The sequence below is a fragment of the Hakea prostrata genome, chromosome 3, assembly GCF_041222555.1.
Source record: "Hakea prostrata isolate BN-2017 chromosome 3, UWA_Hpros_2, whole genome shotgun sequence".
NCBI lineage: Eukaryota > Viridiplantae > Streptophyta > Magnoliopsida > Proteales > Proteaceae > Hakea > Hakea prostrata.
Window position 1 is genome coordinate 5,622,269 of NC_142602.1, and position 27,807 is coordinate 5,650,075.

General features: G+C 37.2%; 3 protein-coding genes across 4 annotated transcripts; 1 reads left to right on the top strand and 2 right to left on the bottom strand.

Moving 5' to 3' along the window:
• The first annotated feature begins 3,104 nt into the window (after positions 1 to 3,104).
• LOC149020317 (protein PHYTOCHROME KINASE SUBSTRATE 1-like) lies at positions 3,105 to 4,505 on the top strand. Its single transcript, XM_089146908.1, has 2 exons — positions 3,105 to 4,314; positions 4,404 to 4,505. The coding sequence occupies exons 1-2, from the start codon at positions 3,170 to 3,172 to the stop codon at positions 4,444 to 4,446; spliced, it is 1,188 nt and encodes a 395-aa protein (XP_089003034.1). The 5' UTR covers positions 3,105 to 3,169; the 3' UTR covers positions 4,447 to 4,505.
• A 4,121-nt stretch (positions 4,506 to 8,626) lies between these two features.
• LOC149020318 (sphinganine C4-monooxygenase 1-like) lies at positions 8,627 to 13,298 on the bottom strand. The gene is made up of 2 exons (XM_089148425.1): positions 12,437 to 13,298; positions 8,627 to 9,647 (listed from the first exon to the last, which is right to left on the bottom strand). The coding sequence occupies exons 1-2, from the start codon at positions 12,656 to 12,658 to the stop codon at positions 9,093 to 9,095; spliced, it is 777 nt and encodes a 258-aa protein (XP_089004551.1). The 5' UTR covers positions 12,659 to 13,298; the 3' UTR covers positions 8,627 to 9,092.
• Positions 13,299 to 14,228: 930 nt separating this feature from the next.
• Positions 14,229 to 27,805, bottom strand: LOC149020319 (NAP1-related protein 2-like). 2 transcript variants are annotated; one of them, XM_089148423.1, is made up of 10 exons: positions 27,500 to 27,805; positions 26,660 to 26,782; positions 26,523 to 26,573; positions 26,223 to 26,294; positions 25,976 to 26,089; positions 25,827 to 25,888; positions 21,803 to 21,863; positions 21,567 to 21,623; positions 21,412 to 21,459; positions 14,229 to 14,745 (listed from the first exon to the last, which is right to left on the bottom strand). In XM_089148423.1, exons 1-10 carry the CDS (start codon positions 27,626 to 27,628, stop codon positions 14,653 to 14,655), a joined length of 810 nt encoding a protein of 269 aa, XP_089004549.1. In that variant the 5' UTR covers positions 27,629 to 27,805; the 3' UTR covers positions 14,229 to 14,652. The 2 variants fall into 2 exon arrangements, with proteins under 2 accessions (XP_089004549.1, XP_089004550.1); XM_089148424.1 differs by having other exon boundaries at positions 14,230 to 14,739; positions 27,500 to 27,800.
• Between the last annotated feature and the right edge of the window lie 2 nt (positions 27,806 to 27,807).

Below are 27,807 nucleotides of genomic sequence, written 5' to 3' on the forward strand. Positions count from 1 at the left end.
TGATCGAAGTTTTCGACGTATTTGTGTCTTTTCTGATAACCAATTTGTGGTTTCTTTTTTAATTACTCAGAGTGGAAATATTCCTAGTGAGGTTGAGGGTATTTTGGAGGATACCTTACTCATATCCTCCACTTGTGCTTCTTGTAATTTCTTTCATGTTTGCAGGGAGATGCCGAAGGTTAGAGAAGAAAGATCCAATTAGCAAGAAGCTGAGCAAGGAGAGAAATTTTCAGGAGATCATTGTTGTCCTATTGTTGATCCGACTCCCAACTTGCAGATGTAGCTTTAGGGTTGCCAATTGCTGGTGGTGGTTGCCTCATCGTTGTTCTTTTTTTCTAATAAAATATTTTTTTACCAAAAAAAAAAAAAAAATCTCCTCGCGGCTAGGGAATAAGCTTGGCTTATGTTTAAATTATATGTAACAAGTAACACCTCGAGGATTAGTCAAGGTGTATGTAAGCTGGCCCGGGCAAACTTCAGTTCCTAAATAGAGTGAAGGGGGGAAACTAGTGGTATACATTAATGGGAACTTTTGCAAAATGGTATGATTCTTTAGTCTTCACCACTTAGACAAAACTCCAACCCTCCTACATACAACTTGAGTAAAACGACTCATTGTGAGACGATCTAGATCTAATGTTGAACAATGTAACTTATACGTTAAATATGTAGGATCTCTTTTGCCCTAATAGTTAAGTTTGATTGAGAATTGAGATGATTCTCGAGATGGATCTTGACCAAATAATAATAATATTGAGATGGATGCCTATGCGTGTTTAGCTCTTTCATTTTATGAATTTATTTCTTACCAAATCCAAGTTTTAAAGAATAAACAATTAACTACATTGGAAACTAACTTATCATCTCTAAATTTCTCTCCAATGTCAAGGCATAAATTTTCTATATGATTTTTCTTTTATTTCTTTTTACCCCCCTAATTTTCTATATAAGTCAGATCCACTAGTTTTCACATACCACTAAAGGGAATACTTTAATTTCAAAAAGCTAAACCTTTCTCCTAGATCTTCTCCATAGAACTATAATCATGTATTTTTATTTCTCTATCTTTTGTCGGTTTATTTTAAAATGCTCATTACATATGAGTAAGAGTATGATTGTATGAAGGCTTATTGTTGTTTTTTAATTATTTATTTATTTTTATTTGTGGTTGATCCGTTGAAGTGAGAGAGCATATATTTTTATTACTCCAAATTAAATTCAAATCCAATAAAATAGAAACTGTATACTAGAATTCACAACACAATTAAATAAGAGAGTTTCTAACTTTGTATATATTTAGACTCTAACACTTGCAACATTAGATAATATTTTGTATATTCGAATTTTAGAAAGTTTCTTTTAAATCAAATAATAAATAGAAGACTTCCACAAACAAAAAAATCATGGAATAATTCATCTTTTAAATTCTATCGATATTTTTTCTTTGATCTGTGAAAACAAAAAAAGAAAAGAAATTAGGAATAAAATCGGGAAGAATAGATTTATATAGCAATCTAATTTGATAGTAAGAAAGTTGGATGAAAATAGTTTTTTTTTATTTTTTTAAATAATCGAGTGAAAATAGGTTACTATTAGATCAAACTGTATATAAAAGCTTCCTAGGGGAGGTTTTGGGTTCACACCCATTTGGTGGTATTTTTTATATAAAAGTTTTCTTGAGGATGTAATCGTGGTGCGCCTAAGTTGGCTGGATAAACCTCATATCCAAAAAAAGATTGAACATAAATTTTGATTTACTCCTTAAAAAAAATAAAAAATAGAAAAAAAAAAGATAACAATTATTAATAATATATTGAATCTTTCACCATTGTTTGGTATGTGTATTTGATACAAAATGATACATTCTCATTCTTTGTTCATATCATTATTCATTGTAATTTAATACAACAATTTTGTACTTATAACACACTAAATTTATTCCCCATGATTTTATATGAACAAACACTATAAATTTTCGATAGCCTTAAATCTTAAGAGAGACGGCCAACCGTTTAAACATATTATTATTGCTTGCTTTTCTTTTCAACCACAACTTAATTGTGATAGTTAATATTTGCACCCTTCTTCCTCTCGAAAAATTTCTTCTTTCTTCTTCGCTAATTAATACTAATATGATCTTGAAGACTTACATCGACTTTTTTTTTAAATTGCAATAAATGATCTTCCCAGTATATGAGAAGAAGGTAATTAAGTGGCAAAGAATTCCCCACTTTGATAGTAATATGATCATTTATTAGTTTGACCAGAACATAAGTGATCAAATTAATAAGAAAAGACAGCCAAGAAATAGAATTAATCAATTTTCCAACACATACAAGAGAAAACCTTCAAAGATAGAGAAAAGAGAAATCTTGAGATTTCATACCGAAGGTGAGCTGTGTTTAATAACCACATAAGTTGGTGATTCTTCAGTCTTCACCATACAATGCACGAAAGCACGAAAGCTTCCCTTTCCAACTTAATCAGATATAAATCAGCTTCTGTTTAACGATTCCATTAAAAATTTCATCATCCATGAACCACTGTAAACTAATATCTTGGGAAGTGTAAAGAACAATTAAGGATTATGGTTGGTTATCAAATAATGGTATGGCCGTGGCCCGTGAGATACTGGAGAGATAGAGACTCAGAGAGATTTCAAAAGCAGAGGGAAGAAGCAACAGAAGCATTTGGACCCACTGTATTTATTCTGAAGATTTTTGCATCCCTCACCCGCCCAGAACTCTACTTAAATGGGATAATCCAGACCAAAGAAGCCAAGTTCCTCTCCAAGGCATAGCTGATGAACTCTAAACAAGAATCATCTCCATCTTTTAAATCTCCAAAAGCTCCTTCAGTTTCAGTTCATCCTCTTATCTTTTGAACCTGTTTCCTTTCTTTTTCCCAAAGCTCCTTCAGTTTCAGTCTCTCTATCTTGTCGCAGTCAGAAGTTTTCTCCTCAATTTCTTGTTTGGAATCCATGTATTTCATCCTTAGAGCACCTGGTCCTCAAGTGTTTTAATTCTCCTGCTTTTTTCCATCAAAATATCCATTAATATACAGTTATGTTCTCCAGGGTTCTCAGAAGCTCTGGAATTGAATTTTTGTGTTCCCCTTGAAACTGGGTTTGCTTAATCTTGAGGTTTATTCTTCTGCAAATAACAAAGCCATGGCCACGACACTGACATTAACATCATCCTCGGATGCCAACCTCTCTCGGAGCTTGGCATACGAAAGTGACAATACCCATGTCCGTGAGGCCTCGTTTTCTTCTTACCTCAGTAGCACAGAAGAGACATTCATACTGAAGCTTGCAGAGTTTACTCGAAACCCATCTCCCACAAATTCTGGACCACAAGAACCTCCTCCTCATTACCAAATAAACATAGGAAGAAAGAAAAAAGCTGATGGTGAAATCAGTGTATTCGGCGCTGAAAGATACTTCAATGGCGGAATGGATGATGATACACCACGAATTGTCGAGAAGATTGCAGCGAAGCAGCAGCAGCAGAGAGATGAGAATTCCAATCTCCATTTCCTGGAACCCAAAATCAAGCACGGCACTCCAAGTACGTGTTCGGAATTGAGTGGGAACAGCCGGAGTGCATTGCAGCCAAGTTTCTTGAGAGACCAATCTCCATATAAGCAAAACAGGTCACAAGCTAAGAGATTTTTTGCCATTTTTGGTTGTAATTGCTATTGTGCCGATGAGAAATCTACTGGAGTCGAGGAACGTGTTGGTGACATTAGGGTTTCGAGAAACTCCAAGGGCGATGTCGATTATGGAGTGTTTCATGGTAAAGAGATTATCACAAAGGAACCCACCAAATCCCAGCAAGCTCCAATTGATATAGTTGGAATTGGAGTCGAGCAAAACCAGTTCAGAGAAGACATGCTCTGCCAGAAGATCGATCAGATGCGTCCCTCTGTAGTGGAAGTGGAGAAAGAAGAAAACAGTAAGTCACTGGAGGTATTTGAATCTCCACTTACAGACCTGAAATTGAATCAGGAGAGAGGATTGGACGTGCTACGTTGGTACGGAATTCCCAGAATCGAAGACAACCCAGTAAAATCTGGCAACGGTGGAATTCGAATATACGATGACGTTGACATGGAGAGCGATGCGAGTTCGGATTTGTTCGAGATAGAATCTCTCTCAGGAACTACTAATCGATGCCTCACTCGACAAACTTCAGATGGTATGTCATGCTTGACACCAACAATATACGAGCCAAGTGAAGCGAGCATCGACTGGAGTGTTGTCACTGCCAGCGCTGCAAATTTCTCAACAATTTCGGATCATGACGAGAAAGGGTCAGTTTCATCAGCTCTTAAAATTCCCAATTTGATCTCAAATACAACCACCACCAGCAGAACGATGACAAAAACAACATCAACTTCAGGCAAGGAACGAAGAATCAGTATATTGTCAGGTTGCAGGAATAAAAAAGCAGTAAAAGTGGCAGCTGATGCATACAAGATGTCTCCGAAGTAATCAAACCCAGACGCAAGGAGGCGCCAAGGCTTGCCTGATCCATCTGTGCTAATCACAAGGTTTCAAGCAGGGACCAAAGCCATTGACATGGAGTCCACCAATCGAAACTGGGGAGCTTTCACTCCAAGGTCACTCCCCCAATCCAAATTGGCACATGCTTCACATTTGCTTTACATGTCTTAGACACATGCTGCAATAGCTCAGAGACAAGCCAGAGACAAAATTCTCCCGTTATTATAATTTTGCAATAGATTTCATGGCTTCTTTAGGTCTCTGAGTTTTGAGTTGGTTATAGAAAACCCTTGTAATCCTCCTACTAGTTCATCAATAAATTTGGACTTCTTGATCATTTAAGGTTGTAATGGTGCATCAATCGAACTTCCTTTCTTCACACACAATACTGTTCTTTCATTTTCAAAACCTATTGATCCTCTATTGTGGGAAAACGATTTGATACCTATCAAAAGAATTAGAAGAACTAAGAACAGACCTTAGAGAAGTGACGATAAAAGACATGTATAGCTTAGGTTTTCATATCCAATATGACCTCAAATAGAACTGGTTGAAAGCAAACTTCTTGTTATTATTGTTGTTAATTTGTTCTTCATTGTAAGCATGGTTGACCTTGTTTGTATGTTTGGATCATCTCCCCATCAGGTAAGAATAATGTGCTGACGCTTTTTCACAATAAGCCTAGGATAAAAGCCAAGAAAGGACTCACCACATGGGTGAAAAGCACAATAAACAATATCCCCTACGGGAGGGATCTACTCCTTATTTGGATGCAGGTTTGTTTTCTTGAGAGAATGCCTCATGGGCAAAGGGTTTATTCATCTATGTATATTGAGCATTTCTTCATCCATTATAATTTGATTGCACCTTAGGAAATTACTTTGGATGATGAATAATTAGAAACAATAATTAATGGCATATTTAGATTCCAACAATATTGTCACATCATCATTAAAAAGAATTTCTTTAAACCAATAGGGGTTGATCCAAGTAGTAAGCAGCTTGGTCTTCTTAAACAAGATTTCGGTATCGAAACCTTGTGGATGCAAAAAATCTCCGCTGGGAGATTCACCCACCACAACCAGGTGTACGACCCGGGTCGAACACTGGATTAGTTAAGGCAAAGCTTTGGAAACCGGGGTTGGCAACCAAAAAAAAAAAAAAAAGAATTCCTTTACACGATTGTCATAGGCCCATGACTGATAATGATAAAACTGTTGCCAAGTTACATCTAAGCACTTCTAATAAATAAGGGTCAATGTTTCTTGAAGAAGAGTTGAAGAGTTCTCGGCTCAAATTCTCAAATTTTCTTGCATTCAACCATTGATAAAATGTTGTAAAGACAACAAACTTTCCCATTATATCACAGGCTTCACTCTGGATTCTTGGCTGTTTCCTTCAAACTGGGGTAAAAGAAATTTTTTCTAAAATCTAATTTGGATAACAATCTGTAACCTATAAGTGTTCCTCTTAAATGAGCCCATGTGAATGACAATACCATAAGGTATAGGCGTACTGCTACTGAAAAGTGAAGTTTGATGAACAATAAATACAATTGATAGATAGGGATTCAGCAAATCTAATCTATCAGATGTGACATGAAAATTGCACCTTTTGTTGCGAGCTTTTGAGTTATGAGAATTCTATATATGCAGGAGTATGAACCAGTGGAAGCAGGACCGGTTCTATGATGGACCACTTGGATAAAAATGGTGGACATCAGAGACATTCCATCTTGTGTTCTAACTTCTAAGGATAAAAATGCCTTTGCGTGGGAAGAGAAATAAGCTTCTGAAGATTATGATGCAGACAGAATAAAGAGAAAAGACGTTTGTCGCAATGAAAAACTCTTATCGTTTTGTTGGCCATACATCACTGAATACAAAACAATGAGGCCCAGGCACGTCTGTTTTTATCTCTTGAGTCTTGAGTATCATAACTGTGACAGAGACCGGGGAAATCTCTTGGCTTAGATCACACTATTTGTTGACAGGGCCCAAAAATCAAATGGGCCGCACAAGTCTTTAGCCACTGTCGGGGGAGAAGGCCATGATTGAAATTTCCTTTTTAAGAAATTGGAATAGGTGAAGACATTGTCAATTGTCAAGGATGCTCCAGCTAATTAAGAAAATGATAAGCATGGAGGATGAGTCATAGACAACAGGTCCGGGCTTTTGCAATCCTAAGTTCAATCCTATATATTCTAATCTAAGCTCATTCCAGCCTTGACCCTAATTGGCTAATGATTATTGTTTCAAACCCTAAGTCCTATAGGGACAAGTCAAGCCCATTCACGCCCTAATTGGCTCCATCCATGGCCTTGATTGACCTTATCTTTGACCCTGATTGGCCATGTCCCTGGCTTTGATTGACCCTGTCTTTGACCCTGATTGGACCTATCCCTAGCCTTGATTGACCCAATTCTTGGCCCTATCCCTGGCGCTGATTGACCCTTTACTTGCCCCTATCATTGTCCATGTTCTTAATTCATTGAAATCAAGTATCAGGGACAAAATTAGGGCAAAAAATTAGGGACGAGGTCGGGACACACCTGACGGGCCAAAGAGTAATCCCAGGCCCGCCCTTGGCCCTAGTCAAGGCCAATATTTTGGCCCTAACCCACCCTCAAGGCCAAAATCTTGATCTCAAACCCTATTTGGGCTTAAGGCGGGTCAGGGTCATCAGGGCCAAACTTGCACCCCTAACTGAGAATGATCTTAGTCTACTCTGTGTAATGAGAAAAATTAAATGAACACCAACCCCCCCCCCCCCCCACTACCAGAGGTCAGCCCGGGCCAAACTGCACCCCAACCGAATGTCTTAGTCCACCGTGAAAACTTAAATGACCCAAACCCTCCCCCCCCCCCCCCCCCACTACCATGAGGTCTAGCTAGGTGCGAAGTTTCGGCAAAATGTTGGCCAGTTTAGGCCAGATTTCGACCCCCATTTCGGGGGGATATTTTAAGTCATTTCTAGCCTAGTTTGATGTCAATAAATACATTGGAATTATTGGTTTTGTCTAAAACCTCACCTAAATTAGTGTTCAGATGAAAAAAATTCTACAAAACTTTCAGATCTGTGTGAAATCTCAACTTATCATCACAAACAATGCTATTTTCATTAAGAATGAAGCGAGATCTACTACTATATGTTGAAGATCGAGGAAAGGCAAGAATACAAGAAGTAGGAGAGAGAAGCTCTAGAGAAAAGAGAGAAATTCGTCCAAAATTAGACGATTTTTCGGTTTATTTCACTAACATTCTCAAGAAATTCAACGATATTTCCTGAATCTGCCTTTTTTGGTGAGATATCGCCGATTTCTGGCCGAAACTTTGTGTTATTGGTTAAAAAAAATTCGCCAATTGTCAAATCGACCGAAATTTGGCTATATGTTTTACCATGTTGCAAGACACTGTCACGCACTTGAATGATTTAATTTAAGTCCTTCATTCAATATTCAGACCATATTCGACCCAGAAGCTAGGGGTGTCAATTTTGGCTCGGAACCGATACTGGAACCAGAACCATGGCCCACCCAACAGTTCATTGGGACAGTCCTAGTCCAATTTGGAAGCAGTGGAACTGATTGATATATGCATAATTCAAGGAAGTTTGTGCTCTTTCTTAAAAATGAATGGCTAACAGTTCTTTCACTCTCTAGATGAGCACATAAAGAAAATACTTTTAAACAAAGAAGGAAACATGAGAGTGATTAAGAGAGGAACAATGTGGGGTTTCTCTGTCTTATAGTGAGAACTAAGATCCAAAAACGTGCCATTTAGCAACTTGCAAGAACTCTGTTTAAAACAGTCATTTGAAAAACTATGGAAGCATACATTTTCCGAAAAGTTTTACTTCCAAAGGTGAGCAAGGGCGTGGTATGTCAGACTTAAATGCATCAATGTTTTTAAGTGTTCTTCACTATTGAAACTGAGCATAACCTAGTGTATCAGAGACTGGTAAGTGCGTGTATGTGTGCCTACTGACAACTACAAGAAGCTTGTTTCATCTAAACCAAAATCTTAAGAAGGTTGTTTGAACTTTATCCAATTCACTTCTTGAACTACGATCAAAATCAACTCCACCAACCAAATAGGTTGTTCCCCCCCCCCCCCTCTTGGCCTGGAACTATACGCCACAGGTCTTCATAGTTTGCTTGGCTCTCCATCTAGCCACAGGCAAGAAAGTCATGCAATGTCAAACAATGCTCTCCACTGCTGTTAACCTACCATCAAACTTCCAAATCTGAAGTAAAGAAAAGAAATAAGGAACAGACTTCTCATTGTGGATAAAAGATTGACCCATTCTAACAAATGGGTTGTCGCAACAGAGGTTCAATAACCAAACAAATCAAAAAGTTCAGGAGGGTAAGTGGAACCTACCTGCCAAATACTTGTTCAAGAGAGTCCAAGCATATAAGGACTCTAAATTTTTAAATAGTTTTCAACTTTTATATGCACAAAAAGATTACAGGACTATTTATGCACAGATAAAATCAACGATGCCGAATATAAAGAAATAATCACCTAGGAAGTTATAGTGCTACAGATTGGTAGCAAACAGTGCAGTGCACTCTGCCAGAAAATCAGTTGAGCTTGTCATCTCTAGTAGGACGTGCTTCAAAACCCCCTTCAGCTCTCTTCTCAAGTGTGTAAGGCATGTAGGTCCCAAGAATTCTATCCCACAGAACAAAGAATGGCTGTGAGAAGTTGTACTTGTTGCCATAAAGCTGGTGATGTACATCATGATAGGCAGTATTATTTCTAAAGAACACATGGAAGAGATTTCCCGGAAGCCATAATCCACAGTGGTCGTCCACAGTCTTGATGGTAGCGAAGGAGAAAAAGAAGATGGAAACTCGGGGTGACATACCAGAGAGGAGAAATGATAGAGCCCCACCAATTGTGTCTAGCATAAGACCCTCCAAAGGATGGTTATATAGAGCTCCAAAAGCATAGGGAACAACTAGACGATGATGTTGAGAATGGATATGCCGATACAAGAACTTGTTGTGGTGCATGTATCTATGCATGAAATATTGCCACGTGTCCAAAACCAGCATTCCAATCAAGAATTGCCTCAGTATCACAAGAAAGTTTGGTTGCACATCCAGGGCTGCTGTATTATCATTTCCCGTTACCTGCAAATGCACGTAATTTCATCAAATGCCAGTAGGACAATTATGATTACAAATGATACAACAATAAATCAGACAAGAAGGTGGCACTGAAGCTGTTGGTTTCTCATCTTCAAGGTAGGCTCAAACAAAACATAGAGAACAAGACAAATTTTGAATAGCATATTCCTCCTTTTGATAGATCTGTGCCTCTAGTATATTAAATAGAAACATCAAGAATCAAGCTGAAAAGGTTAATCCATTGCATTATTATCCCTACAGGACATTTAAGCTCAATTCCAGACCAAATCAAATGACATGAATGTCCGACAGACAATCAAGAATATAGAGAATGGATAGGAGTACTTCGTTTTCATCATTTAAAAATTTTTGAAGTTTTACATGGCAGCAAAAGATTCATAATTTTTTCCTCACTTGTAACCAAGATTTGTTCACAAATGTTTTCAGCTTCAAAATGCATTCCAAGCTTAAACCAAGAGAGAAGAAAAATATTAATGGCAAAAAAAGGTACTCTAGATGGGTATAAGAATGGTATCTCTAAAAAAGTTTATCTTAGTTATGTGGAGGTGTGATGCAACAAACCTAACTCTTTGAATTGATTAATATCCTTCAACATTCAGTTTTCAGGGTTCCCCTAATGGTCCACCAGACAAGGATTTATTCCCCCTTGTATTTTCAAATGTCAAAAAGCAGAGCTGATAATTTTAATATTGGATGAACATGGGACTATCTTAATCAGCCAACTGACTGTGAAGTTAAAAGTCGATCATATGGCACATGGTTTGGTGCTTTCAGGCTGCTCAATACGTGTCAGTAACTTGTCATCTTTTCAATGAGAATTTCTTCAACGTAGGATTTTAATGGCCCCAAAACGCATTCTATGTTGATACTTCATCTCCATAGTAAGTTCAGCAATGAGCAGCTCAAGAACCTCTTAGTAGTGTTTGTTGGGATTGGGAAATATTGATAGTCCATCTGCAAAGTTTGAAAACCATGACACCACCTAAGGTTTCATGAGGCAGAAAAACTACCCATGCTCTCTCTGTTAATAAGAGATCACATTTAAATCTTAACTGCCCAACCGTAACTTCTAGTTCCTATAGTTAAACAATAAGTGAGCTCAGTAATACCATCACCCTTAAATCTAGTCACCCAAACACCCAACACACACACACACCCTCAAAAAAAAAAAAAAGAGACTGTTCTTTCTGCAGCAAGTGATTTAATCAATTTCCAGGACCAATTTCACAAAATCAAAGATCATTACTATTTAGTATTAAAACCAGGTGGAATATTGCAAGAGCCTAATTTTTGGAAATGGCAAGGACATTGATGTCAAACAATGTTAATTGAAATAAGGAGCTTCAAACAAGGAGAAATTAATTTGAACTTCAAAGGATTGTTATAGTTTTTCTAATATACCATCTTGTCCCTTCATACCATTGGAAGAAATAATTTACAAACACGCCAAAGGGAGGTTACATAAATATGGCATGAAAACTTGTTCAACTAAGATGGTATAGAAGTCACTTCAACAACCTCCCATTTCCCATTCTTAACTTTACTTGCTGCAGATAAATAGACCTAATAATTGGACTCATTCTCAACCAAAGACCTACAACCCCCACTCCCCCCGGGGCGGTTGTGGAGCCTTTGGGACCAGGTTCGCCTATTCTCAACCAAAAACCTGTCACATATCAGAGAAGAAACAAGGGAAAATGCATGTAGAATCTCAAAGCAACGTTTGATTCTTGCTCATGGAGAGGTTTCCAAGCAACAACATAGAATTGGAATGATATGTCATTCATTTCTTTCTTGTTGCACAATTTCATTTACGATAAATCAGATAAAGCACAACTAGTTGGACCCAGTTTGAATATCCTATCATAAAAACCAATATGTGTGCCTTTGATTAGTATCGCTCTTCAAAAGAAGAAGAAATTTACATCATACGCCTCTCTGAGACTCAGACAGTGAGAATGTAGTGCAATTTGTCCATAAACGAAGGATTAACAATGTCAATCATAACCATAGCGGAGAATCTAAATAGTTGATGTGGGATAATTATGATCCTCCTATTAACCACTGCCTAAATAAAAGGTATTTCCTGATAAAGAACTTCAACTTTACATAACCAAAGAGAGAACCTAAAGTCTTTTTCTGAAAAGAAGGGGGGATTGCCAAATAGGAACTGATGTCTGATATGCATCATCAATAGCACCACCTTAACAAGATACCACGAAAGAAAGAAAAAAAATGGAAAGAACATTCAAGAACTCCCATGCAGATAATTGATCAAGACTGTTTGTCCCCCATAAAAACAGCAGTTTGTGATGCTCAAATTCAAAAAGTTCAAAGTACAGGCAGGAACACCAAAATCATGAGGAGAAATGCTAATTGCAACAAAAGTGCTCTACAAAAAACAAATTGCAACTAAATTGCATAGATATCATAACCAGAAAATCAGATGATCATAAAAGCACGGATAATGACAACCTTTAATTTCCTCATACAATAATATAACTTGTATAAGCTTTATTTTTTTTTTTTGGGGGGGGGGGGGTAAACAAATACCTTTGTAAGCTAAGTAAGCATAAAACTTCAATTTTCTCATACAATCATATCCCTAATATACGCTAAGTGAACACTATTAGGTCATATTCAATAGAAATACTGGAGAATTCCTTCGCATGATTCCACAATCAAAACATTAGTATCTCATGGTAATCCACTCTAAATTCCAAGAGTAAGCAAGTAGAAGAAAACATGACGAATGAAAACAAACTACTTACAGTAAACAAGAGTATCGCCACGACAGCTTGAACCGTCTGCTGAAGAAGAACACCTTTGACTACCGTACCCTTGGAAACTAGGTTCTTCACATCTTCTTCCTTCCTCGTGTGCAACCGATAATTTTCAAACAAACCCAAAAGAATATATATGCCAGAATACAGCCAATAGACGATGATTGGTACAAAAGTACCCAACAGTTCATCCGATACGGCTAATTCCATGGATAAGAATAACAATTCGCCGGAGAAACCCAGAAACAGGGATGAATGCTCCCAATTTAGCAGCAACTATGCAATCCAACCCGAAACCTCATCAAAATAGAGGAAGGTTGACCAGATAGCCAATCCAGGTTCCAAGAAAGGAAAGGTTTTTATGAGGAACCCACAAGTCAAACAAATCAAGCGTGGTAGAACCCAAATTCAAATCAAACTAGTACAAAAGGAGAAACCAAGCTTTTAGGTATACTCCGAATCCTAGTGGGATACGAAGTAGATTACCCAAAATCAAACCCTAATAAAAGAAACTGAGGATAAATCCTCTTTCTCTCAGGCTTTACAAAAAGTAGTTTCAAACAACCTGGTCAACAAAGGAGGGAAGGAGTTAACGGTAATAACCAACCTTTCGGGAAGAGAAGCTTCAGAGGGAAAGCTGATAAGGACAGGTATAGAGAGAGAGAGTTGCCTGTTCGTTTTCCGCTTCCCTGTTCAGGACTTCTAAGGCTAAGCTTATGCTGCAAATACTATCATCGCACGTACTACTTTTATAATCAGCGAATACAGGTGTCCTCGCGTCGAACAAAAACCATGAGGTCGATGGAGATAAAGAAGAGACTAATTATATAGACTCACGGAAAGAAGAAGAAAAAAAAAAGGCGATGCTCGCCGCCAATGGAGATGGCTGACTCGATTAGGTTTTTTATTTGCTAGCCGTTATGATCTGGCCACGTCTATAACAAATAAAAAATAAATTTTACATTTAAATGTTTAATATTTTTTAAATTCATATAAAGTGAAAGCCGACTTCCATCCAGACTTCATGCGCACAAATATTCCGCGCAGAGTTTGACTGAGAGACGATTCTCAATGAATCATCAATGGTCATCACCTTTAAATCTTCTCCCATTTGTGGGTTATCATTAAGGTTGCGTTTGTTTGCAAAGTGGGGTGGGTCCCAAGTATAGTGGGGTGGGGAGAAAAAAAGGAATTTGTAAAAAAGTGATAAGAGTGAATGAACTTTTTTCCACAGTCCCACCAAATATATGGGATTTTAAATGGATAGAGTGAAAAAATTAGACTGCCACATCAACAGACAAGTTTCTTTGATTAAAGGAAACTTATCTCCCATTTTCCCATCTTAAACAACCAAACAATCTACCATTTTAGGATTTAAAAGAAAAGTAAAAAATTTACACTTTTTTCAAAAATTTTCCCACCCCACCTTTATTCCAGCAAACAAACGCAGCCTAGAGGAATCTCCAAGTCTGTCGATTGAGATTGGATTTCATTTCGTAAATTCAGGGAACATTACCCCCTTTGAATGTAAAAATTTTAAAACTCATGTACTTGTATGTATACCTTTCATCTTCTCCCTCATAGGTAGAAATCAAATACGGATTAAAAGTCCAAACCAAAACTGAGCTGAAAATATAATCCAACTAATATTCCAGAAGGAAGTACCTCATAGAGAAAGGGGGGAAAAACCTTTATTTGGATGGGGGGAGGAGATTTTTAAGTGTAAAGCGAACCAATGGAGAGATGGGGCACAGACTACAAAGAGTTGGGGGAGAAAACCAATTCTGAAGAGACACGACCCAACCAAAACATTTCATAAACATTAAACCTTGAATTCCAAATTATATATAATATAAGTTATATAATCAATGTTGTATCCCATAATTTGGAAACTCATCTAAGAGACCCAGAACAAAAATTGTAACATTTGGTCACCAAAGAGCCCTAAGATAAAGCTAATGACAAACCCCTGTCCCTTGTCACCTAATCCCACTGCATGTTAAAAAAACCCAAGTGAAAACGGAGACTAAAACAAAGGCTAGACAAAGAACAAAAGGAGACCAACATGGTGGCAGTTAATCACTACCATCAAGAACAACAATAAGGGGTCATCGCACACTGTCACCAGGCCAATGGTAACCATCTGAGATTAAGTTTCAACTGAGCCATCGCCAAGCAGTGATAGAGACACGGCCTGACAAAATTTAGCTTTCTTCTTCCTCGTCACCGCCATCATCGTCATCATCTTGTTCATCATCATCTTCCTCTTCAAACACATCAACACCCTTTCCCTGAAAGTATGAGATGCTTCAGAAAACATGAAGGCCAAAAGAGGAGTGCTTCTACATCAGCAGTTTCCAACAAAAAAATTACTAATGATAAAAATGGAACACGTTTATATAGCCAAGAAAAACAGTGGGACAAATATCAATTCCATTGAAAAAGAGCCAAAAAGACATCTTCTGACAAATTCCATATCTAGAGCTATCACATTGACCAGAAAAAATCTCCATTAATGAACATTACCAGGCAAACATCAGATCACTTTTACCCTCAGACAACAAATTTGCAAAAACAACAAGCATTCAATTATTTATTTTTTGGGTAAATCAAACCTACCATGTTATTAAAGGGGGGGAAAAAGGCACATAATTCATAAGCCTGGCACCAGCACGGAAGTACTACACTGCCACACCAAGCATCAGAATGGCTACAAACTTATCAAGGAAAGTTACCTAGATTTTGAACCCAAGCAGGCAGTAAAAGTTAACATAGAGCATTCAAAGACGAAGAGTCATTCAGTGAGTTCCAGAAGAAGATACCCAGTATTTGCCTATAAACAATGACAATGGAAAAGAAAGGCTTCTTATGTGTCTGGGTTCTTAACAAATTTAAACAAACAAGATGACAATCCATCCTATGACATCATTCACATAGAGATAACACATCAGATACAGATCACTGACTTTTCTGTTAGTCAAGACTCTCTAGGGCCCAACATATACAGAGGCAATGGAGCTACAAACCTCTTTTAAATCTTACTCCAAACTAGGATAGGTGAAAGTAATAACATATTGCTGACTAAAAAATACAAATCCTTGGCAGCCATCTGGCAGTATTGGTGGAGATCCCAGATTGAACTTGAGATCCATTTCAGATGTAAGAGTTCTCTATTCCTATGTATCCATCAGAAGTGATCCATTGCAAAGCATCCTTGCATTAAATCAGCAATTTTTCCATTAAATAATCAGGAACTCCAAAGAAGAAACCTTAAAATAAACTTCAACAAAGTTAAAAAAGATTGCCAAAGACCTCCATACCCTCTTTCCACTGACATCATTAATTGGAATCTAATCACACACACAATTCACCATTTCACATAATCATCATGGAGCAAAAATTTTGGATTTTGTAGAAAACCAAGACCAACAAGAGCTCCTTTCAACCAAAAGCCTTTAGCCTCATCCTACTCAACTTCCTAAAGCATGTGTGTTGTAATGAAACCAATTCTTGAAGTCTGTGGGTGTTTGCAGCCAGAATAGGAGTTTAAACGCAAAATATGATATCAAAAGGAATAATCTCAGATCTCGAACAAGAACAATAGCAACACCTTATAGGTGTTCCAGACTAACTACTTTAAACACTAGCAACACACCCCCTTCTTTCGCATGCTTTTTTGAACTTATGCTAGGTTTGTCCCACATAAACATGCCACCATCGTGTTCCAGATGCAGTAAATAGTGAGCATGAATTAGCTAGGGTGTCCCATGTAAAACTTGGACCCACAAATGCAATGACAACTGGTCAAGGATTCTCGCACCATGCTTTAAGTCTTGAGTCAGCCAATATGGCTATATATTGATGCAATTGCTAAGTTGAGCCCACAATTTGATTAATGGAAGTAAATTTTAAGAACTGTTGCCTTGTGAGCTAATGTTACTAATTCCCTATCGCTCTCCTACGATTCCTCTAAGCTGTCTGATTCAATATCCTTTGAAGAAGCTTTTACATTTTAGAAAGTTCTGCAGGTTCAAGAACTAATTCAAGAACTAATTCAAGCATTCAAAAGGCTGTCTTACTACAAAGTGAGTTCTTCTTCTAGTCCTCTAAATCCCAATCCTCCTTGTTTCTTTCTTTTTTCGTTTTCTTTACAACCTTGCCATTAGATCATATCTTCAGCCCAAACTAACCATTAGAATGCACCAGAACTCCATCCCATAGATTTTATATTTCATCCCCTACTTCCAATCAAGAGTATACATCAACATACCATCCAAAATCCAAGGTATTTAACCAGTTTCTTGAATAATTCATAGTCCAAAAAAAGAAACCCAAATTTTCAACTTATATCTATACCACTCTAACCACTAAAACAGCCCCAGACTTTAGGGACCATCCTCATATATCATTACCTAAGTTCTCTCCAAGTTTCACCTCATTCCAATAATTTTTCATCCCATACATCAAGATCATGCCCCATCCACCTATACACCTCATTATGTGTACCAATCAATTAACCCAGTATCCTAAGCCCTAAAGCCTTACTTTTTGAGTTGAGATCCTGGAAAGCTGACCTAGTGGAAACCCTTCAATCAAGGACTACATCATGAAGGGACTTCACTTTAGATTTTTCTATAGCTTATGATTTATATATCATTAACTTGCTATTTGGAAGGAGATGAGAATTTAGTAGCATTCAGAAGTTGGCATCATAATAATAACTAAATAAGTTTCCCTTTAATTAGAAGGTTCAATATGTTTTTATGTAACAAATGTAAAGTTACAATGGGGAGGGCCTACACATACAACATAGATTAGTGGCCATGGATATTATCTCATTATTCCGAATCATAAAAGAGGTGAGATTATCACGCTAGGCGAGATTTCTACCTCGTATTGAAAAGGCAGTTAAAGAGACATCCTGATACACACACCCCCACACCCACATCCTAGACACCCACACACACACCCCCCTCCACGTGCACACATCCACATCCACCTTGATCTGCCAAAAGTAAAAGATAACTGAAGGACAACGATCGTAGGAAAGGATCAAGTCGATAAGGGGTTCCAATCTGTATTGGCGGGCTTAGGAATCCAAGGTTTACCTTGGGTAACTAAATTATTTGATAAGATCATGAGCATGAGAAAATGCTAGATGAATGGAGGAGAAGCTTGTGATTTAGCATCAATTGATTGAGGGCCAGCGCTTCCAAAGTCCTTAGATAACCAACTCAAATGGGACTAACAATGGGGTTTTTTGAAAGTTCTTTGTTATTTATTTTTTAATTTTTTTAATTTTTTTTGGGGGCGGAGAGGTTTGGTTTGTAATATGGGCTCAATTGGATGGTTGATGTGAAATTTGATGGTGATGGTCACTATAGAATGGCAGTAATTACACACGGATTGGTTAGGTTAGGTTTGAAGAGAAAAGGGAAGGGATTAAAATGGTATCAAGGATAATTGGCCCATGAGAGATATGAGACGAATTCCTTGAAATGGGGAATTAGGGTGCACAAGTGTTAAAATGCATTGAAACTTGGAGGAAGCCTTCATAGTGGTATGGGGATATGATCCTCCAAGTTTTGTGGGGTTTGGATAGCTAAATTGGAATATATGAGGGTTCTTGTTTGGGGGACTTTAGAGGATACGGAAATTCAAGAAAAAAATTACGTCTTGGAATTGGATGGTCTAAATGGCTTCACAGGTTCTAAGTCACCAGGGTTAGGGAATGATGTCTCTGAAGTTTGGGATGGATATGACAATTAGATGGCATAGATCTGACCTTGAATTTTGGGTGTCTTGGGAAGTACAGAGATTCAAGAAGAGATAGAAATAGGCGACAGGAAAAGGCAATGGAGTCTAGGCTACCAGATACCTAGATGGAGGAAACTTGTAGAGTTTATTAGTAAATCCTTGAAGGCTGTCTATTTGGCCATAGCAAGGATCTGGCTAGCCTTCACAAAGAACATCAACAGAATGCTCAACTCTTGGACCTTCTCTGATTAAAGTTGACATAGATCAACAATTGCAGCAGTCATACACACAAAAACACTCAATGCTTGAATGGAAAAACATCCATTAATCAACTGTAGTCCATTCCAGTCAATTTCCCCTTTCTTTTTTTTTTTTTTTTTTTTTTTTTTTGGGGGGGGGGGGGGGGGTTGTTAGTAGCTTTATATAAGTATAGTGAAAATACGACTTAGGAACAGACTCAAAATAAAGCAGCAGTTAACCCACTTCTAATTAATTAAGCAAGCCTAATAGTAGGCTGCATTACACAAATTAAAAGCTGGAAAATAAAATGGACTTCAAAAGGGGGAAAAACAATAACCTAAATGACCTTGGTGTCGTTTGCCCAAAGTTTGGCAGAATTACTAAACTACCACTGAAATTATGAACACTGAAAAATAAACCAAGCATGGAATATGGATAAACAAAATGACTACAAGTGCTGCTGGGCAGCAAGCCTAAGGACTTAACATTTTCTAAGTTATTAAAAAGGACGGTGATACTCAGAGCTGCAATGACTTCAGACGCATCTAGCTAATGAAAGATACTAAAAATTATGGAAGAGTTACTGTACCTCACCAATACAAGAAACTAATACATTGGAGAACCAAATAGTTTAATGCAAAGAACACCAACTACATAAGTTTTTTACTTAACAGACACATGGAAAGATTTTGCAACTGTAAAGACAAAGAAAAAACTAATGATATAGTCCCAAGCAAGGTTATTAAAGCGGCAAAGCGGCCAAAGCAATTGGGGTTCTGTCTTGGCGATTAGGCGACTAAGCGGCGCTTAGGCGGCAATAAAGCGACCAAAGCGGTTTAGTCAATATTTTTAATATAACTACTTTTAAACTACTTTTTAATACAAATACTTTTTATAATAAACTAAAGTACTAAACAAACATTCAACAATCACATTCATAAAAAAAAAAAATTTAAAAAAAATTTTTAAAAATCAAGAATCACAATTATAAAAAATTATCCAAAAAAATATTAAAAACATAACTTCATTTCATCAAGCATCATAAGATTCATAAAAATAATTATATAGTATGTACTATATCAGTAATCAATGTGAAAAATGAAAATGAATGTAGTAATTTTACATTCTTACTTACCTCTATGATAGTGTGACGCCAAATAAGTGTCTTGTACTCTTGTGCATAGATCAGTAATCAAAATTGATGTATCCATTTTTTCCTTTTTTTAACCAAACAGTGCCGACATGATAAATTAATAGATCTCATTATTCCGATTTCCAAGTTACTGTTTATTTAATGATTCATTGATTATCAATGTTGATTATGGCTCAAGCTCCACATTATGTTGCCAACATGCACTTTGGGCCTCGGAGTTCATTTGCAATTTGGGCCTCGATTCTTAAATGGCTCACATATTTAAATTTATATACGGCATTGTAGAATAAATTATGATTAAAAAAATAATAATATTCACATATTACAAAATGTAAAAAAAGCGGTTACTTTAGCATCTAGGCAGCAATATGGCGCAAAAGGCGGCAAAGTAGTAGTGCCTAAGCAAAAAAGGGGCAAGAAGTCAGCCTGTTACTTAAGCGGCAACCATTTAAGCGGTTCAAAAACCACTTTGCCGCCTAGGCGGACGCTTTGACAACCACTCCCAAGAGAGCAACTACGGCAAGTACTAGAGAAGGGAAGCATTTCAAGTAAATATGTTGACATGTTTGAAGATATAATTAAAGAAGGTTGCTTGATGAGTTGGTCAAGCACGCACTTGCCGAGTGAATGCCCATGGGTTCAAGACCTAATGGAAATAGGAGTAAGGCTGCATACATCTGACCCTTCCCGCATAGCCCTGTGTACTGGATACATCCTTCTTTTAGAAGATAATTATAATAGTGTAGTGACTTGTGTAGAAACTATAGGGTGTCAAGGTGGTAAATTCCCAATTACAATTGGTTACAAAGGATCAGACTCAAGCTTTTATTTGTTTTTGCTTACCAGAGATTATTCAACCAACAACATTCAAGGTTAAGTTTGGAGGCCTATGCAAAGCCACTAATATTGTTTTGGTGGATAAGACTAATGCACAGATTATGCCAAGCATACAGAGATCTAATTAGGAAACAAAAGTTAAAAGATAAGCAGAATGAAAAAAAAAAGAGGATATCTGGTGTAGCTTTAGTTGCACCAAAATGAATAATGAGGCAATGAAAATTGATAACAAGGTGATTCTGAATACTTCAAGCATGCAGGTGCAATCATAAATAAAGAAGATGACCTGAAAATGATATTTCACCCAGAATCAGAATCGGAAGGACAGAGTCTAATGGTGTGTCTTGAGTGTTGATATATCCCTTTAAAACTTAGAGGGAAATTTTATAGGACAACCATACAACCTGCTCTGATGCATGCTACTGAATGTATGACAATTTGAAAATAAATAAATAAAGACAAATATATAATTTCCATATAGGTGAGATGACAATGTTCTGATGGATGTGCAGAAAAACTATGAAGGGTAAAGAATGATCAAGCTAATGTGGACTCCAGGATAAACGAAAGTCGGTCAAGGTGACGTGACAATTTTCAATGGAGACTTTTAAATGCTCGAATACGGATGATTCGTTTGATTGGACTAAATGTGATAAAAGAGCCCAAGACCATAGCTAAAATGACTGGGAGTAGTGGTGAGAGAGACAGTCATAGCTACCTCATATCACGTATGACCCTAGATAGAACTGATAGATGGTAAGGGTCAAGCAGTTGTTCTTGTTGTTAGATGACACGCAAAAAGTGTTGAACAACTAAAAAAGTAGATTAACTCAAACAAATTTAATAATGGTAATTGAACCAAGATTACAGAACAACATCCATAATATTAAAGAAATGCCTAATATTAGCATTATTAGATACAAAAGATAGACATGATGAAAATTCAATTTAATAAAAGATAGAAATTCCTTCATACCTCTTCATCATCATCATCATCTCCATCAATATCCTCTTCATCCGCCTCCTATTGTCAATCAGCCACAAAATAAGGATAAATCGGGAAAAAATTTATTGTAATTCTCTCTCATTCAGAATTTCACAGTGTTACTGGAAGAAAGGAAAGAAATATACATTGTTAAAATATTTGAGAGGGTTCGGCCATAAATCCTCCTTGATTATCTCAGCCACCTGCATTGTATAAAGAAAGCTCATATGCAATCATATATGGAAATTCGAAATTTTATCTTTCCACGAGTCATTTGGTTCTGATTCCTGCTAAGTTAAATATTACTGGATTTTGCAGTACTTTTTTTTTTTTTTTTTTTTGGGGGGGGGGGGGGGGGTTCGCCTGAAGAGATAGAGATTACCTCATCATGAATGCCATCAGAAATGTCCTTTTGTTGAGTTTCACTAAACCAGCTGAAGAAACTGTGCTTGAAAAGAACCAAATTCTAGAATTAAGGACAAGCAATGAAGTGTATGCCCAATAAACACACATCTAGGAAACTAGTCTAGCAATAAGTATGCTTTTTTCAATAGATTCCCAAATCAGGTATTTGCATAATATCCATCATTTTAGAACAGCAATGGCATCGTTCCACTTTCCTAACATTTATAACTTGTAATTAATAAATTGAGTCACTAAGTGCAAAAATTCTGCCAACTAGATACATGCAAACACCTGTGTATAAACTCAACAATATGTACAAAAAAGTGCTAGGCAACCCAAAATATGAAGAGGCTAAAAAACTAAGGTGGCACCAGTAACGTGTAACCATGACACATGCATAGGCACAAATATTGAAATTATATACTATAGCACCTCTCTTTTCCTGCTAACCCATATGCAGCAAACTGCATATGATGCTATGGATGCTAAAAGGTTACAGACATGCATTGAAAACTTTACATCAATAGAAAAAGGAGTTGCTTGTCCACCCAATAAAATTATAAAAGAAGCAGAAACCTAATAAAGAATTGAACTCAAACCCCATATAAAAAGTGAGGCTTGATGTGTTCTACATTCCCTTATATCTGGACCACGCAAATGAATTTAAAAGAACCTCAGTTTCCAACTGATGATCATTCTAATAAGCAATACAATGTTAGAACTTAAAATAGTATATAAAACATACCACTTCCAATGAGGTTAACACGTTAGAGTCAGTTTGAACCGTTCATGGGTCTGAAAACCCCTAGACTTAGATTGCTATGGTCGAAAAAGAATCACTTTCAAAGGAGCACAGGAATTTTCTGTAAATACCTTGAAATTCAGAATTAGTCAAGGAAGGAAAAGGAGTGAAGTGAAGGGCATAAGTTGGAAGTGCATACTTGGGGCATGGGGGTATTTCTGGAAATTAATGAAGGATTAGATCAAGTTAGGGAATAAATAAGAACTGAAGGGGTATTTATGTAAACCAATATAAAGTTTTAAAGCAGCCAGCAGAGTGGCTGGATTTGAGTCCAAACAACAAGATTTGGTATGCATGCATCTATCTTCAATGCAACATCAAAATGCTTGCATATAAAACCAAGGGTTTTAAATTATAAAGATGCATTTGATAATTTTACAGCCAACAATGCAAAATAAGTCTCTAAAATCACCATATCACCATATATAAATGCAAGAAAGCAAAGGACCTTCAATGGAAGCAGTTAGAGGACTGACAAAGCGTTTACGTGCAATGCAAATCTGAGATGAAGCTCAGAGTTGCTGGGAAGGAATGAGAATTCACATGCAGAAACACAATCCTACAGAGTAAAACTCAATAAACTTCCATTTAATTCAATTTTCCCATTGCTGGGTTATCTGCAACTATTTAAAAAGGAAAAATAACAAGACTCTTATACTAACTACAAACCGAAATAACTTGAAACTCAAAACTCTAATTTACTCTGAAATTTCCATTTAATTCAGTTTTCCCATTGCTGGGTTATCTGCAAGTATTTAAAAAGGAAAAATAACAAGACTCTTATACTAACTACAAACCAAAATAACTTGAAACTCAAAACACTATGCAATTACGAAGTAATCAAAAAATAAAAGACTGAAAACAAATGAACTAATATAATACTTCCGACTCTTAGTTGGATCGAAGACCACCGCACAAGGCATGCCAGTATAACCAACCAGCTGTCCAAGTTATACTCCAATATACACACTACTCAAGCCTTCATTTTTTTACCCAAAGTTCAAACACTATAGCACGGTTTGGCATGGTTGGAGTCTTAACAGAAGCATCACAAGATTCCAACCAGTTTCTCAGACAACAAAACTACATTCAAGTCACAACAGATCCAAACAACACCATCAAAGACAACCCAAACTTAAGTAGGAGGTAGATGTGCTCTTATTTCCATGCAAAGCGGAAACCATATGATCATTGGCTTATACTCTTCAGTCTATCCATTCACCTGGCCTACATTCATCTTGTTGTTTCCATAGAAAACCCCCCCCCCCATTTGAGTGCGTGTGTGTGCATGCATGTTCATCGCTTGTGCATGTATGTGGGTGTCCAGGCTTTATTTTCTAGATTTCTCTCTTCCCAAGTCTCAATGAAATCTTACTACACACCCACCCACATCTACAAGGAAAAAAACTCTCCTGCTGGGCACAGCAGTGCACCACTAGAAGGTGACACGTGGATTATACCTAATAAATGCTTGAGATCAAACCTATAATTTTTAAGTGATTTAAACCTAGTTGTAATACCCATTCTAGCTATACCCGCCCATTTCTGAACCCGATTAATGAAAAATCCCTCATCTCCGACAACTTCTCCCTCTTTCTCTGAGACTGGGTTTCTCTTCCATCGTTTCTTCTTCCATCCCTTGTTCTATGGTTTGACCTTAGTTTATAGAACGAACAGAGATGACTCTACTTCCGATCGATGGCACAATAACTGCTCCATACTCGCTGAAGGTCTTACAAGGCAATTTTGCACTTACCGGTTGCCTTGCATTAGAGCTTTAATTTCTGTCAAGGAGAAAAGGTTCAGTAAGACCTTAGAAGTTAGAACCCACTTTGTTTTTTTTCTTTCTCATTTCACTACTGCTAATGGGTGTGCATTCCATTTTTCATTTGTTATTGGTGTCATACGGTTTCAGAAACCCAAAATATATTACTAATACGAAGCGCATGATTGGGAGTACTTCTGCTACAAATAACTACTGAAATCTCTTGCAGAAAAATGATTCTGGATCAAGTTTGGAGAGAAATTTAGCAAAATCTAATTGCAAATAGGATGCCTTATGTGTTGACTATGTTCTGCAGAGGCGCTCCTCTGATCAAGCGATATTGGGTCTGAGGTTTTTCATTTAGGCATCCCTCCAATCATACTAGTCTCAGAGAGATGGAAGAAGTAATGATGGAAGAGAAACCTAGTCTCAGAGAAAGAGGGAGAAGTTGTCGGAGATGCGGGATTTTTCATTAATCAGGTTCAGAAATGGGCGGGTATAGCTAGAATGGGTATTACAACTAGGTTTAAATCACTTAAAAATTACAGGTTTGATCTCAAGCATTTATTAGGTATAATCCACGTGTCACCTTCTAGTGGTGCACTACTGTGCCCAGCAGGCAAGAAACCTAGTCTCAAAGATGGAAGAAGAAATGATGGAAGAGAAACCTAGTCTCAGAGAAAGAGGGAGAAGTTGTCGGAGATGAGGAATTTTTCATTAATCGGATTAAAAAATGGACGGGTATAGCTAAAATGGGTATTAGAACTGGGTTCAAATCAATTAAAATTTATAGGTTTGATCCCAACCATTTATTAGGTATAATCCATATGTCACCTTCTAGTGGTGCACTGTTGTGCACAGCAGAGGATTTTTTTCCCACCTACAACCCCTCCCAACCATCAGACCCCACCACCAAAGAGTAAATTATAACAGAATAGTAATAAATACTGAGACTTGTAATTCTTGATAATAAAGGTACTAGTACACACAAAATGAGATCATGCGAGATATTTTTCTATAAAATAATATAACAAGTCAGACAGGGGAACTCAGCCTCAGAAACAGATTTTGACAAATTTTAACATCAGCTTACAAATGCTTCTTGCATTGTGCATCAGGTTGGAGTCATTAGACACCAAGGGTATATTTAATAGTGGAATCAAAACTAGTCAGTCCATATTTAATCCAATCAAAAACTAACTGATTAAGGTAAGAATTTTTACCAACCAAATTAAGTAGTAGAAGAATCATTCTCAGTATCAAAAAAGAACAGGAGGCAGCAAAATTTCTCTCTTTAAATCATTGATTATATTTTATGAGGGTTTAGTCCACCATTGTCAGTAGCTAATAAGTTTGCAACATCAAGTTAGTGACAAGTCTGGGGGGTGGAAAAAAATAGGGGTGATAGGGGACGAAAGCTAAGTAGAATCCAACCTTTCTTCTGCAACAGGCCTCTTGCTCCCTTTCTTCTCATGATTACCTCCATTAGCAATGTCCTTCACATGTTAAAATGAAGTTTTAGCAGCGTCATCAAAATATAACAGAAAATATCACTCATTGTCATTAAAATAAATAACCATTACCATGCCCTCTTTCCACTTTATCGTTGTGCCAGTTATTTTTGTTGTGCCTTCGTCAAAGAAAGTAAAGGTCTTCGTAAGCTTTGTATCCTCAAAATGAGGATTTGGATTAAAATTCTGAAAATTAGAAAGAAAAAAAAATTAACAACCCATCAATTCAAATAAATAACAAACTAGTGGCACAAGATAAATTGAAGAGAGTAAAATATAAAGCATTCGGAAGGAAGCTAAGGGATGAGATGAAACTCACAAAAGTAATTGAGTACCCTGATTTGACATCCTTAAAATCTTCTACCTCCAACGAACTTAGGTACTTAAAAACCTATTCCAATGATAAAGGAAACAATTAATATAAGCAGCCAGCAATGCAACAACCCCCAAAGAACATGTTTGCAATAACAGTATTAGCAGGTTTCATATTAAAATACGGATTCATAAAGAAAAAAATTCAAATAAGGACATAGTTTTTTTCTTTTACGAAAAAGGTCATGGTTGTTGGATAAGGAAACTATTGAAAACATTGACAGAATTCCATGATGAGGAACCGAACCTTTTGGTCTTCGTCGCTCAACAGATCACCAAGTGCAGGATGACTAAGAAACTGCACAACCGCCCTTCCCAAGTCAGACTAATTAACTCTATAAATGAGACAATAAATGAAAGTTCTCGGGAGGATATATCACTCACAGCAGTCAACCAGAAGTCGGGAATAGATTTAATGATTTCATTCCGCTTTTCATAAACAGGCCTGCGTATCTCGTTGTACTTTTGCTCCACTTCCAAGACTTTGTCACTTGCTTCCTCGTTAACCTAGTGGACCATCCAAAATACATAATGAATCTTTTTTTAACAGACTGTTATCCACTAGAACAATGCCATAGGAATAAGACCTATATTACCCAAAGAAGCTCACAGACTAATTATGAGCGAAAAGCACACAATTTGAGCTGGTACTTTTAGGGGAGGTAGAAGGAAATGGAACAAGACAGAGACGGGAGAATAAATGGAACAGTGTGGCTAACTGTGGGAGAGAATAGCTTTGCATTGGAGACAACCGTAAGAGAAGGCATAATTAGGCTTTGCCTAGTCATAAAATGATGAGGCAATCAGAATTCGATGTGACTGGAAGAAAGGCTGTCGAACTCTGAAATCACAGATAAAAAGATAGATGCTTAGGCAGCTGAATGAATGAACTAAGCACCATCGACTCAATAAGCACTACAATGTAAGGCATCCGACTCTCCCCTACAGACCACCCTTAAAATCTACCACCAAAACTTCCATGAAAGACTCCATACCCAAACATTGTCACTATCACGCAAAATTGGCTGGAAAAAGAGACTCCCATGAATATGCACTGAAATAGAAATTGAAGCTTTCACAATCCGACATCCTTAGTGACAAAGCGAAGGCATTAAAAGTTCCCACGAAGAAGGTGAAGTCGCAACCAAACTTCTAAGTTCTAACAATGTCAAACACTAGAAGAAGAACAAAAATACGTTGAAGATTTAAGTTAGAAATATTCACCTTCTCGAGCTCGTCTTGTATCTCCTGCAACTTCTCGATGGAAAGAACGAGCTCACCATCAATGTGATCTGCATCTTCCTCCTCACCTCTCTCCGCGACCTTCGGTTTCTTTGCCTTGTCAGCAACCATCTTCACCAGAAAACCCTAGTGTTTTTTCTGATAGTCTTGACACAGATTGTTCTCCAGAAGCGGCAGAGACTGTAGAGCAAACAGTTGATGAAAATGGAGAGATAGGAAGTGAGGGTTTAGGTCCCTGGGAGTGGGAACAAACCGGCGGAAGGATTTCCAATGGAAAGTACCTCTTGGTA

Coding starts and splice junctions, on each gene's coding strand:
- LOC149020319 (XM_089148423.1), bottom strand. CDS start 27,628: ATGGTTGCTGACAAGGCAAAGAAACCGAAGGTCGCGGAGAGAGGTGAG. Junction 26,783..27,499: donor TACAAGACGAGCTCGAGAAG/GTGAATATTTCT, acceptor ATGGTCCACTAG/GTTAACGAGGAAGCAAGTGA. Junction 21,624..21,802: donor CTGATGGCATTCATGATGAG/GTAATCTCTATC, acceptor TATACAATGCAG/GTGGCTGAGATAATCAAGGA.
- LOC149020318 (XM_089148425.1), bottom strand. CDS start 12,658: ATGGAATTAGCCGTATCGGATGAACTGTTGGGTACTTTTGTACCAATC. Junction 9,648..12,436: donor TGGCGATACTCTTGTTTACT/GTAAGTAGTTTG, acceptor GTGCATTTGCAG/GTAACGGGAAATGATAATAC.
- LOC149020317 (XM_089146908.1), top strand. CDS start 3,170: ATGGCCACGACACTGACATTAACATCATCCTCGGATGCCAACCTCTCT. Junction 4,315..4,403: donor TCGGATCATGACGAGAAAGG/GTCAGTTTCATC, acceptor CATCAACTTCAG/GCAAGGAACGAAGAATCAGT.